At 46.1% G+C, this 13812-nt stretch overlaps 1 protein-coding gene across 1 annotated transcript in view; it reads left to right on the top strand.

The window, feature by feature from the left end:
• CDYL2 (chromodomain Y like 2) overlaps window positions 1-13812 on the top strand; it is a 198973-nt gene that overhangs the window by 112666 nt on the left and 72495 nt on the right. Inside the window, exon 2 of the mRNA XM_021671053.2 lies at window positions 5533-6124. Within this exon, the coding sequence (XP_021526728.1) occupies window positions 5533-6124 (592 nt within the window). The remainder of the gene's footprint in view (window positions 1-5532; window positions 6125-13812) is intronic.

The following is a 13812-nucleotide window of genomic DNA, read 5'->3' as shown; positions in this document are numbered from 1 at the left end:
TTATTACCAGTGCTAGGATGCCTCCTGGATGGCTTTTTTTTTTTTTTTTTTTTTGAAACAGAGTCTCACTCTGTCTCCTAGGCTGTATTGCACAATCTCAGCTCACTGTAACCTCTGGAGTAGCTGGGATTACAGGTATGCGCCACCATGCCCAGCTAATTTTTGTATTACTAGTAAAGATGGGGTTTCACCATGTTGTCTAGGCTGGTGTCGAACTCCAGACCTCAGGTAATTTGCCCACCTTGGTCTCCCAGAGTGCTGGGATTATAGGCGTGAGCCACCACGCCTGGCCCAAAGTACTTTTTGTAATTTGTCACTACATATTACGTTGTGCTCCTTTTTTTAAGGACTGTATCCCCCATTAGCCTGTGAGCCGTGATGGCGGTCTGTGAGGTTCTTATTGCACACTGGTGCCTGACTTATCAGTGATGGTTGAAGATTTACTGAATGCCTGACCTCCATGAAGCTGTTTTCTTCCTCAGTGTCCATTTCTCTTGTTGCTGGTTCATATGGTTGATGTTTTGCTTGGCCCTGCCCTGTTCTAATAGCTTCTCACTGGCAAGATGTGGCTAGGATCTTAGGCTGTTGGAGTCGGATGAACTAGGATTCAATCTTGGTTAACCACCTACTCACTGTGTGATCAAGGAAAAGTGACCCAGCTTCTCTGAGCCTCAGTTTCCTCCCCTGTCAAATGAGGAAAATGATGTCCAGCTGAAGGCTGGACATAAGATGAAATCTAACACCTTAAAGTGATGTACAGTGTTACTGGAACTATGCATGTACCAGTGAAGGTGATTGTCATTATTATTCATCATACTGAGACCGCCATCCAGGTGGCATCCTAGCACTCATAATTATTGCATCAGCATTTCCCTGCCCCCACCACCTGCAACAGAACAGAGTCTCACATTAGCAGGGAATCACAGAGAGTAATGTTAATCAGTGATTGAACTCTGAGGAATAGTTCAGCATCTCAGATTGCTTATTTTTGAGAAAAGAAGCTGGTGGGGGTGTGCACACAGGATTTTCTAATAGCATTCATGCATTCATTCATATGTGCAAATACAAGGGAAGAGAATGAATGACTGTTCCCAGTTGGAAGGATTGAGCTTCAGGTAAAGCATGTGGCCTGTACAAGTAGAGTGGGGGCTGTGCATCAGGAATCAGAGCCGCCAGGACCAGGGGGACCAGCTCTTTGTTTGTTTGTTTGTTTGGTGCGAGGAGTTAAGAGATAGTGGAGGAGGTTTGGGGGAGCTTAAGAAGAAAGGATTTCCCAGAGAGAATATTGCGATCATATGCAAGATCGAGTCCTAAATGACTTGGGCTTTTGTTATCAACAAAACAAATTAGAATTCAGGTTCTATCTGAGGCGCTTCTGAGAACAGGAAAAGAGGGACAGGAACCTACACAGAGATGTAAAGAAGATTAGGTCCTGAGAGAGGCCAGAGATCAAAGTATGCTGGGGACTTGCGAGGCAGCTTTCCCCAGAGTTTTTTGTGGTTATTCCAGTGTTTCAGGAAAAGCAGTGTTTTCTGAACCTGCAAAAACCGTTCTTTTTTTTTTTTTTGCCTCTTTAAATTTGGGGTGAAAAAATGTATATAAAAGCAGTTGTGTGAACTGAAGTTTCCTATGTGTCAGAGCCATCCATTCATCTTGTAGCGATACTTCTCCTGTATCTTAATCCCTTCAGATTTCCTTTATTTTTACCTGTTTTAGACCAGAGAGATTGGGTGACATGCCCAAGGTCATATGGATAGAAAGTGACAAATGTCTTCCTCCACACACCAGGCCATTAGAGATGGTCCTTTTAATACTGCTCATCACTGATATTGGGTTAAGTAGAAATTGTTGACAAGCCATCCAGTGGCTTTGTGGATGGGACCAGAAGTAGAAGAACTAGCCTTGATGTTTCCCATAAAGCTACCTATGACTCTGTGATTGAAACCTCCAGTAATTTGGAGGGAACAAAACTAAGCTCCACCTCCAGTGTGGCCCTAAATAGCCATCTTGACCCTGCATCCTTGCTAACCCTCAGCTTTTCAAGCAGCACAACCATGCATAGCTACCTTCCATACATGAAAGCACTTAGCTAAGTAGGTCTACTCTCTCTTGTTCCCAGGGAGGAGTTGACTGTTTTAAGGGGTAATATTCTGAAAGGTGAAGGAACATTCTGTCTTTAGATACCAACAAGGTTTGTGGTCACAGGAGGCTATGCAAGATTACTGTGGAACGCAAGCCTACATAGTTATATATTTCCCTCAGCAACCCCAAGAGATAGGTGCTGTTACTTAAGCCTTGCTCTGTGAGTCATCTGAGGCCCAAAGAGGTTCAGTAACTTGCTCAAGAACACATGATAAGAAGCATAGCAGGGGATTTAAAACAGATAGTTTTGTTCCAAAGCCCTGTTCTTAAATATTTTACTAATGCCATTTTGATAAGTGCTATCTATTCATCCATCCTTCCATCCATTTATGAACCCACCTCTGTCCCCACCTTTTCATCTATCCCACATTTGTCCTTCTGTCCATCTATTCATCCATCCATCCATCCATCCATCCATTTATCCGTCTAGTCACCCATACATCCTACCATCCATCCATCCATTTATCCATCTCTTCATCCATCCATCCATCCATCTACCCACCCATCCACCCATCCATCAATCCATCCATCTCTCTACCCATACACTCATCCGTTGTGTTGGCTATTTGTCTAACATGGTCCTCCAGTTCATCCTGGGGAAGAAATTTCTACATCCCTGGAGGTGAGCATATGTTTTCTAGAACTGGAGGCCTCCATGAGAATACGTCACATCACTTAGCTCCCAGGAAATACCTGGGTGCTGCTGCCATTCCTAAGTTGGTGTCCTCACAAATGCTGCTGTTTCAGGTAGTGCCTGGTTGCTTACTCTGTTTCCTCCCTCAGTAACCTGTAGAGAGTTTCTCCCTACAATGTTCTCAAAATGAGCAAAGCTGCAGGCTCTTCCAGAAATCCTTGCATTCTGAAACATTATTATAAACGGATACTCAGTAACCCCATTCGTTGACCCAAAAGTTGGATATTGGATTAGTTAGGAATGATTTTACTTTTTAAAAATGTTACAGAGTTTGTGTATTATGTCTAAAAAATTATCTAATAAATCTAAAAGAGGGGTTCACAGGGCATTTAATAAAGAAAAAAATGTGATAGACTTTAGGCCAATTTGAATGGAGATAAATAGATTAAGGGAACAATTTAAATCATGAAGAGGCAGTATTATAAAGAGGCAGTATGGTCTAGTTATTTGCATATTTATTAAGTGCAAAGCAAAGAAAGTGATTTAATTATTTCGCGTAACCTCTGTTGTACAAAAGCCATTGATGAGAGGATCCCACTTTTCAAAATTTTTTTACTTCTTAGGATTAAAATTCTAAACATACTAAAATTCAAACACGTAAATATAAACAGCCATATAAATTACCCTATATTCATTACCCGTCTTCAACAAGTATCAACAATGACTGTAGTCACCTTTGCTCACGTTTTTTCTTTTCGTAAGTTTCAGAGGCATATTCCTCCTCACTTGACTTAATTTTATTGAATCAAAATTCCATTCTAGAAAAGCATATTATATTAACATTGAAGTAGAATAAACTTGAATATAACTGCTTGCTTTTTCATTGAAATTTAGCATTTTGGGGGGTATAACATTGAGAATTTCCCACCTTCTTTTAACTGAAAAAATTTCAAATCTACAGCAAAGTTGAAAGAATCCTAAGTGAACCCTCACATGTCCTTCACTTAAAATCACCAGTTATTAGCATCAGGACTGGTACTTTTCAAGTGTATCTTTCCATGGGATCACATAAAGACAGGGGAGGTTTTCTTACCTTTGAAGACCTGTAGACAGTCGCTCATGGCTTTAGAGGCTGACACGTAAAGGTTCAGATCCCATGATGATCACCTCCTCACTGTGCATGGTAGGCGAGTTGCCTTATATTCAGTATCTTTATCTCTTAAATAGAAAAATAATAGTGGTGTACACCCATGGCAGCATGTGAGGTGCATAGTAGATACTCAACAAATGTTACCTATCTCTTTGCCTCCTAGCTGTGCCTCTGTGTTGCAGCTGGGGGAGCTGTGCGGGTAGAACTGGACATTTTCAATTCAAGTCCTTTTTGGTCACCGTGGAAGATTTTTGCAGTTAAGAGAGTTAGTATGACCTAGTGAGGAGAGGTTAGGTCTGAGGTGAGAATGGTTCCCTAGTTCTGCCCTTACCATTGAACTTGGTTAAGTTACTTGGTCTCCCTGAGCCCTAGTTCTCTGACTGTAAATTGGGGATAGAAAAAATACGTACCGCATTGGGTTGTTGTCCAGGAGAAAATGAGATGGGAGAGTCTGTGCCCAGCGTTTAGTACAGTGTCTGCCTCATAAGCACCCAATGAATGTTACTGATTACTGGTATTATTATAAGTAAAGATACATTGGCATAGTACCTCCCATATAATTGCTCAATAAATGTTACTTATTATAAATAAGGATGGTGAACACTCACGAAATTGGTCTTTAATAGCCTGCATCTATTTTGGTGCGATGAAAAGAATAAAGATCTCGTATGAAAGCTTGCAATGCAATTTCAAATAAGAGTAAGCCTGGATGGGTCAGACGCAGTGGCTCATGCCTGTAATCCCAGCACTTTGGGAGGCCCAGGCAGGTGGATTGTGAGGTCAGGAGTTTGAGACCAGTCTAGCCAATATGGTGAAACCTCGTCTCTTACTAAAAATACAAAAATCTTGGGCCGGGCGCGGTGGCTCACGCCTATAATCCCAGCACTTTGGGAGGCTGAGGCAGGTGGATCACGAGGTCAAGAGATCGAGACCATCCTGGTCAACATGGTGAAACCCCGTCTCTACTAAAAAAAAAAAAAACAAAAATTAGCTGGGCATGGTGGCGTGCACCTGTACAGCTACTCGGGAGGCTGAGGCAGGAGAATTGCTTGAACCCAGGAGGCAGAGGTTGCAGTGAGCTCAGATCGCGCCATTGCACTCCAGCCTGGGTAGCAAGAGCGGAACTCCATCTCAAAAAAATATATATATATAAAAATCAGCCAGGTGTGGTTGCAGGCGTCTGTAATCCCAGCTACTCAGGCGGCTGAGGCGGAAGAATTGTTTGAAACCAGAAGGCAGAGGTTGCAGTGAGCCAAGATCGCACCACTGCCTGAGTGAAAGAACGAAACTCCGTCTCAAAAGAAAACTAGTAAGCTTGGTTAGACATGTGGCTACCACCAGCTGGGCATGGCATCTAGAGGCATCATGGGAAAGGACTGCATGTGCCTTGGGTTCCATACAGTGATGTCATAAAATAAACCAGCCTTCTTGAACCCTCCTGCAAGTGTTGGCTTCTGGCATTGAATGGCTCACGGCTCACCCCATGGCTAGGATACATGCCTCTATTCCAAAGGCTTTATGCTGTTCTTGTTGCCTGGAACTGACTTTCTTCCTTCCTTCCTCTCTCTGTTTCTCTGTTTTCTGACCCTCTCATCTTGTATTGCAGGTCGAAAGGATTGTAGACAAGAGGAAGAACAAGAAAGGGAAATGGGAGTATCTTATCCGATGGAAAGGCTACGGGAGCACAGAGGACACATGGGAGCCGGAGCACCACCTCTTGCACTGTGAGGAGTTTATTGATGAGTTCAATGGGCTGCACGTGTCCAAGGACAAGCGGATCAAGTCAGGGAAGCAGTCCAGCACCTCCAAGCTTCTGCGTGACAGTCGAGGCCCCTCAGTTGAGAAACTCTCCCACAGACCTTCGGATCCTGGAAAGACCAAGGGGACCTCCCATAAACGGAAGCGAATTAACCCTCCCCTGGCCAAGCCAAAAAAAGGGTATTCGGGCAAACCTCCTGCAGGAGGTGACAGGGCCGCCAAGACGGTGTCTTACAGGACTACCCCCAGTGGTTTGCAAATAATGCCCCTGAAAAAGGCTCAGAACGGGATGGAAAATGGGGATGCCGGCTCTGAGAAGGATGAGGGGCACTTTGGAAATGGGTCCCATCAGCCCGGCTTGGATTTGAATGATCACGTTGGAGAGCAAGATGTGGGCGAATGTGACGTGAACCACACCACGCTGGCGGAGAATGGGCTCGGTTTGTAGCTTTTCTTTCTCTTGGGTTTGGCTCTAGCCGTGGTCAACAGGGAGCTCTGCCTGCAGCTTAGGGACATACATAAGACCCCCACCTCCATCCCCACCTTGTAGGTGGCCAGCAATTCCCCCTTTGTCCCTCTCACCTAGGGCCTTGTAGACTCAGTCATAGCCCCACATTGGTTACGGACCCTCATGCATGTGGGGAAGCTAAGCCTGTGATGCTCCAGCCAAAGTCTGGAATGGGTCCAAAGTTCCAGACTGTACTTCAAGACACCCAAGGCCATGGTAACCCCTCTAGACGCACTTCTCTGAGGGCAGCTCAAGTCCTCACCCCCAGGATCTGAGATGCATGTCCTCAGCAGGCCAGTGCCTCCCACAGCACGGTACAGAGCCCTTGCTTGCAGCCCCGTCATGCCCCCGGCAGTGTACCCCAGAAAGGTGGGGGCTAGGTTGGGGTCTGTGCTGTGTGCTCAGGCACAGCGTGGACTTGGAGTTGACCATGCCAGCGCCTGTGCTGGAGCCTCCTGCCCTTCTGCCGTCTGTAGGTTGGATGATTGGCCTTTATTAGGTCGTGTCTTAGCCTGTTCAGGCTGCTGTAACAAAACAGCTTAGAATGGGTAATTTATGAAAAATAGAAAACCAATTTCTCACAATTCTGGGGGCTAGAAGTCCATGACGAAGGCACCAGCAGATGCCACATCTGGTGAGGGCCTCTTCCTGTTAGCTGATGCCTTCTGTGTCCTCATGTGATAGAAGAGGCAAGGCAGCACTCATCAGCCTCTTTTATAAGGGCACTAATTCCATCCACAAGGACTGAGCTCTTATGACTTACTTACCTCCTAAAGGCTCCCCGCTCCCCGTTAATGCTATGATTGCATTGTGGGTTACGTTTCTTCATAAGAATTTTGGGGGAACATAAACATTCAGACCATAGCGGGTCCTAAATGCCGGGTTGACCTCATCCTGTGCTAATTCTTTTGGTTTGCACCTTCATACTGTAACACAGCCTGCGTATGTTGTATTAGGTTATGGAATTCCTCCTTTTTCCAAAGTCTGTACAGGTAAGAATAGGTAACAGGAGGTAATGACCGTGTAGTTCATGCTCCCAAGCCTGAGATTTCCTGCGTAGTCACATTGCTCCTTACCTGAGTCCTTCATGGCATCGGGTCTTTCAGGTTAGCTGCCTGTGCTAGTTATGTGCAGCCCCTCATTTCTCAGACACCTGCATGTCTACTTGGTGGCATTTGTCTCTTTGGCTGCCAGAGACCCGAGCCTTGGGATGTCTGGAAATCCTACAGGAGTGTGGACAACCAGTGCCCAACAACCAGGGCCATCAGATTCCCCGATGAAACCAGGGTGTGTGTGCAGACAGGGATGCTGGGATGCAGGGGAATGGTTAGAAGCGCTCACGGAAGGTTGGGTTGATGAGGCCGATGCCTATCAGTGTGACAATGGTAGATCTGGAGTCCAGAATGTGCAGAGCGGGCTTCCCTGGGAAAGCTTGCCATCTTTAGGGACTCCTGCTGAGAAATCTGAGCAATCTGCGTTGAGGCTCCTCTTCCTCCAGAGAGAGGAATTTCACCCAAACAGGATTTACTTAGCGTCTTTGCCCCAGACTGACTCATGTTTCCGTCTGGGGATCCCTGACGCTGACGTGACTGTGCCTGCGAACATAAGTAAAAGCTGTTTGTTTTAGAAATTCATCTCTCGGGGAGAAGTGGGCTCATGTAAATGGGGCTTGGCATAAACATCCGTGTTTGATGTTGCTGTGACGGCTGCCGGCGGTGGCGGAGTTCCCTGTCTCAGGAAGGGTGGCGTGGGGAGCTTTGGTGGCTTCTTGGGTGCAAGGGTACAGCTCTGGCATGGTTCCCTGCATTCTGGCTGTTAGCAGCCTCCTGCCCTGCTCAAAATGGGGCAACCCCAAGAGTAAAGCATGAGGGAGGAAGATCTGCTGACTAGCTGACAGTCTGCCACGTGGAGGAGAGAAGCCGGATTTGTTGAGAGGTCTGCATGAGGGTGTGCCTCTCGTGTTGTGCAGCCTTCTGTGGTGAGGCAGAGCTGCCAGCTCTGTGCTCTTCATCCCTGGGCTTTGCTGATGTCCCTGGTCCATGATCTGGTGATAAGGCATGGTAACCCACAAACAGGGAAAACAGGCGAGGGCCAACTTGTTGAGATCCATGATAGTCCTGTTAGCTGAAAATGCTGTTCTAGACCTTTCTCACTCGCTGATCTCTTATCTTCCTCATGTTTTCCTGATGTTGTATGTTCTCTACTCACGCTTCAGCTGATGCCGGCCTCTGTTTTGTCTGTTTCAAAAGGGCCCTTTTGCTTAATCACATCCCATAGCATTGGTGCCTGTGAGATCCTCCTGTAAGGTTAAGGCACTGGTTCTCGGATTCTGCGTGTATTAGATTACCTGGCAACTGGTGAGAGATGCAGATCACATGGAGTCTGACTTCCTAAGTCTGAGGTCCAGCCCAGAAGATGGACTTTTAGCAAACTTCCTGGGTGACTCTACTGCATTTTGAGGCAAGCTTTCTGGAAAATGTGTGTCGGGGGTGGGGCATTGAAATTTCACATCAAGTGTGAATTCAATTCAATACTGATTTTTTGATCACTTCCTAAGAGTTAGTCACCATGCTGGGTGCTCGAAGTAGAGTAATGAAGAAATAGGTATGGACTTTTCCCTCTGAAACTTGCCAGGAAATTGGAATGCCTGCCTCTGGTTCCATGTTGAGAAGGCGCCTAAGGCTGGCTCCATGGAATGAGTAACATATGTTAAATCTATGTGCATGCCTTCACCATACCTGCAATGGCATCTTCTGTGGTCGCTGGTGTGATAATTGTCCTAGTCACCATCAGCCTTTAGCATTCTAGTTAGAGCTAGCTTGTTAGCCAGGTCTGGGGGAACTGGGAAGAGGAACAGACTGAGAGTCCTTGCCTGAGAGAGAAGGAGAATGTTGAAGAGAGCAGTTTGAGGTTCTTGGACAAGACCCAAGACAGAGGGGATGTGGTTCCAGAACTTTTCAGCAATGGGCCAGAGGTGTAGTCCAGCAAAGCGTGTTTCCACGTGTTTTCAGCCAGAGGGAAGCTTTGCTGAAGCCAGTGTTCGGGCCCATGCGGCCCTGAATGTCCTCCTTCTATCCTCTTCCCTAACCTCACCTTCCCTGACCTGGATGGAAGAATCCAGTCTCCAGAGGCCCAAGGGTGAGCCCTGGGGATTTGCAGCTCAAAGGAGGACATCTTAGCCCAGCAGAAGGGGATGGGGGAATCCTGGCTACAGTTGGACAGCATTTGTTTTGGGGGTGGGCTGTTGCTTTTTATATGGCTTTAACTTCTCTTTGGTGAGTTAAGGTTCTGCATACAGAACAGCAACTTATGTAACATGTTACTCATTTACTGCTGACTTCCCTGATCTGCTGTGGAACAAATGCTAAATCGGGGCTCTGGCGGATGGTGTTTTGGTTTCAGACTGCGTTTCTTTCCCCAGCAACGTTTGTGGGGCATGTGCATCAGTTCTACACTGCTCTTGATTTTGGTTCTTCTCTGGCAATGAGTACTGGCTTTGTGGTCTGGGGCCCATCTGCCTCAGTATCCCTTGGAGAGCTTGTTAAAATGGGCTCTATCCCAATTGAATGAATCAGGATCTCAGGGGGCTGGGGGGTGGGTTTTGCACGTTAATGCTGAATTCTAACAGCCGCAGGTGTTTACAGGAGCTCCAGCAGATGTGTTCGGTTGTAATAGATGGTTCCTATATCCATTTGTTGGTAGATCCATCATTACTCCCTGGATTTGAAGATTGTGAGAAGGAATGTGATCTGGTCCTTCAAAGTTTGAAGACCTGACATAGTTTCTCTGCCTTGCTGCTGCACTTTCTACTAGGCATCTCTCTGTCTCTCTTTTTTCTAAAACACACCAGTTTCATCTGTACAGAAAAGCTGACGGGTTTGCTAACCCTTGCTGTGGTTCTGCCCTGGAGAACTGCTTAGCACTCTTGTCTAAATAGGCCGAAGCATCAGTGCTTTACAGATTCACATGAGCCTTTAACCAGTGAAACATCCCTAACTAGGAGCCGTCCTTTCTCTTTGAGCCCTAGAATAGCATTTAGACTGGCAGTATTCTCCAAATTCCAGTACGGTGATGAGCATCGCCGTTGATGCCAGTCTTGTGGCCCCGTGTCCACATTTCTCAAAGGACATTTGAGATCCTTTTCCTTGTGTCTTGGTGACTGTTGTCTGCCACACAGATGTTGCATCTCACACATTGCATGATTCAGTGTTTGCAGAATTATCTCTACCATTGAGCGAGTCATCCCACACAACACACACACACACACACACACACACACACACAACATTTGCCGTTTTCTCTCCATTGATCTTTTAAAATGATCTCAGCTTTCACTTCCAGAACGTTTGTTTGTCTCTTCCTACTCACTCTTTCAACATGATTATCGTTTTTCCCTTTATTGATCATAATAGAGAACTGTGCTTTAAAAGCACTTGGGAACTAAGCACAAGCATGGGAAACGCCCTGTGGCTTTTGAGAATCTAGGGCTCCCAAACGTGGACCCAGGATCAGAATCCCCTGGAGGGCATGTTAAAACACAGATGGCTCTGTCTGCCTTCAGCGTTCTGATTCAGTAGGTGTAGCCTGAGAATATGCATTTCCAGCAGAAGTTTCTAGATGCTGCTCTTGGTCCAGGGAGCCCGGTTTCAGAACTGCTACTGCTCTAGAGGAATAAGCTCCAGGATGGTTGGGATGAAAATGCAGATGGTGTTGTGCCTGCCAGGTGGTGGTTACTGAGGAAACTTGAAGTGCTTATGCTCTGCACCTGGAGCTGGCATTCAGAAGACTTTGTAAATGGAAAGTTTGCGAAATGAAGAGCTGTAAGGTTGAAAGTTTCAGAGTATAAGTACTTTCCTGAGATGAAGCCTTGGGGTTTCCAAAGTACCCTGTGTGATCCTCATGTGACAGTCCTGAGAGGTGGTTGTTCTACCCATTTTACAGAGGTGGAGACTGAGGTTACAAGTGCCCAGGTTGGGATTAGGAGAGAAACTCGGGCAATTTGACTACAAATGTAACTACTGAGCTGGCCTCTGTACTACCGCCCAGCTGGATTCCAGGCAGTAACATTTTCCTAAGCCCTGATTACTGACAAAAACATGTTCTGACTGGGGGTTGGGGGATCAGGAGTGCTTGGTGGCAGAGGATATACTTCTTTGACATCCTCATTGTTTTTTGATAGGAGGGTATGGTCCCTCTGAGCTTGAAATGCTGTGAGTAACTCCATGCCATTCAATTTGAAAACCTAAAGTCATCACTTCTCTAGTGAAATACAACTCAACAAAACAGCCTAAAGGAGGGCTAGAAAACCTGAATAGAGAAGTAACTATTAAAGAAATTGGTTCAGGAGTGGTGGCTCACTCTTGTAATCCCAACACTTTTGGGAGGCTGAGGTGGGTGGATAGCTTGAGCCCAGGTGTTCGGGATCAGCCTGGACAACATGGCGAAATCCTGTCTCTCCAAAAAAACACAAAAATTAGCCAGGTGTGGTGACGCATGCCCGTAGTCCCAGCTACCAAGGAAGCTGAGGTAGGAGGTTCACTTTCAGCCCAGGAGGTCGAGGCTGCAGTGAGCCGTGATTGTGCCACTGCACTCCAGCCTGACTGACAGAGCGAGACCTTGTCTCAATTAAAAGAAAAGAAAAGAAATTGAATGTGTTGTTAAAAAGTCCTCAGAAGAAGTAAGAAAGGAGGAGCACAAGGCCCAGATGGTTTTGTAGGCAAATCTAAACATTCTAGAATAGATCATCTGACCACACATTCTAGAGCAGATAACCCCTCCCTTACCCAAATGGTTACAGAGAAGAGGAAAGAGAGAAAGTACTCCCAGCTCCTGTGATGAGGTCGGTATGACCTGGATTTCCAAACAAGACAAAGAGAGGAGGAGAAAGACAAATTATAAGTCAGTCTCACTTCAGAATGCAGTAGTGAAAGTCCTGAATAACCCTTCTGGGTTTTTTATAGTTCCCTTGGTACTTCCTCAAAATTAAGAGTATTTCAGAAGCATCTCATTACTTGCCCTGAACTTGACCCCAGTTCATTACCTTTAGAATCACCACTGCTTCTCTGGGTGCCAAGCTTGTCTCAGAAGAGGCCCAGGGGAAGCTGGTTCAGGAAGGCTCTGAGTGTCACCAGCAGCGGCCCCAAACTATCTGGTGAATCACCGAGAGACCAGGAAGGGAGTTCCCTGGGCCAGCCTCTAGTCAACACAGGTATCCATGTAACCACTTCCCTGAGCCCAGCTGCTCTTCCTGACACACTTCAAGCACCCATCTCCAGGCCAACACACTTTCACTAATCTTTTCGATTTTTAAAAGCAGATGATTTTTCCAAATGAGTAACCACAAAGACTTAAGGCTTTTTTAATGTTTTGTCTTTCAAAGCAAACAAGGAACTTGTGCTAATGAACTAACTTCAAACTCTTTGATGTGGTGGTAAGACCCTGTCCAACTTGGCCACCGCCCTATGCACGTGGAAAGGGCCAGGCTGCGATGGGAAATCTGATGATTCAACCAGGAGCAACTTGACCCATGGCAGATCCAAGGGGAGAATCCATTCTCCCCACTTGGCTCTTATATTCTGGAGATTTGATTTTGGTGCCCAGAAGAGGCTGATGGAGTCTTGACCACTGTCAAGGTTTAGAAACCAAGTAATTGCTTTTCCTACCTGCTCAGATGTTCCTTTCCTCTTTCAATGCCTTAGGAAAGTCTTAGGCACTGTTTCCTCATGGCTATCCATCAGAAGACTTCCAAGAAGGGTGCAGTGGGGAGTGGAAGCAATCCCCCCAGCCCCAGGAGCAAGCAGTACAGGGTACAGTATTCATAGAGGGTTCCAAAACAATAATAAAAATTCACTTACTAATGTCGGTGAAAAGCCACTCTCCCCATTGAGGTGGACCCCAGGGCCTTCCTCCACCCTGACTGCTCACACAAGACAGCCAGTCTTCATGAATGGTGATGATAATGGTGGCGGCGGTGGTGGTAGTGGTAGCAGCAATGGTAACTAACATTTCTTGAGTTCCTGCTGCAGGCAAAACCTTGCTCTTTCTATTTGATCTACCTAGTGTGATTGAATTTCCTCAGTGGTTCTCTGACATAGCAGTTTAACAACATAGCAACATAACAAGGTTACCTGAGATTAACCTTGTTTATAGATGGGGAAACCGAGGCTCAGTAAGGGTAAGACATAGCACTGAGGGAAGGAATTAGGGTGGGCTGCTGGGTCCAGTGATGCTAAAGGTGTTGGAGGTCTGCGACCAGTTTTATAAAGAAAGAAAGGTACTTTAGGGATTCAGGTTCAAGCCAACAGACCTTTCCCAGGTACCATGGTCATTGTTCTGGCCAACACCCCTGGGCCTGCCTTTGAGGCATCTTCAATAGCATCAGAGATGCTGACTTGGCATTCCAGGGAGGTGGGACCTCTGGTCCTGATGATTTTCCTTAGGGCCTTAGATTAAAAGACACAGACATGCATGCATGTACATATGCATGCACATATTCATATCACACACACATGCACACATCACTCACATATACACACACACGTGCACATCTGTGTATCATAAAAGGAGCTCCCTCAGTTGTCAGAGTTTATTTCAATGCTAGAAGAAGTGGCAAAAAAAGGA

The sequence above is a fragment of the Aotus nancymaae genome, unplaced genomic scaffold (assembly GCF_030222135.1).
Source record: "Aotus nancymaae isolate 86718 unplaced genomic scaffold, 86718_ANA_hifiasm-v0.15.2.pri h1tg000030l, whole genome shotgun sequence".
Taxonomy (NCBI): domain Eukaryota; kingdom Metazoa; phylum Chordata; class Mammalia; order Primates; family Aotidae; genus Aotus; species Aotus nancymaae.
Note: the sequence above shows the minus strand (reverse complement) of the source record. Positions and strands in the feature narration are given on the sequence as shown.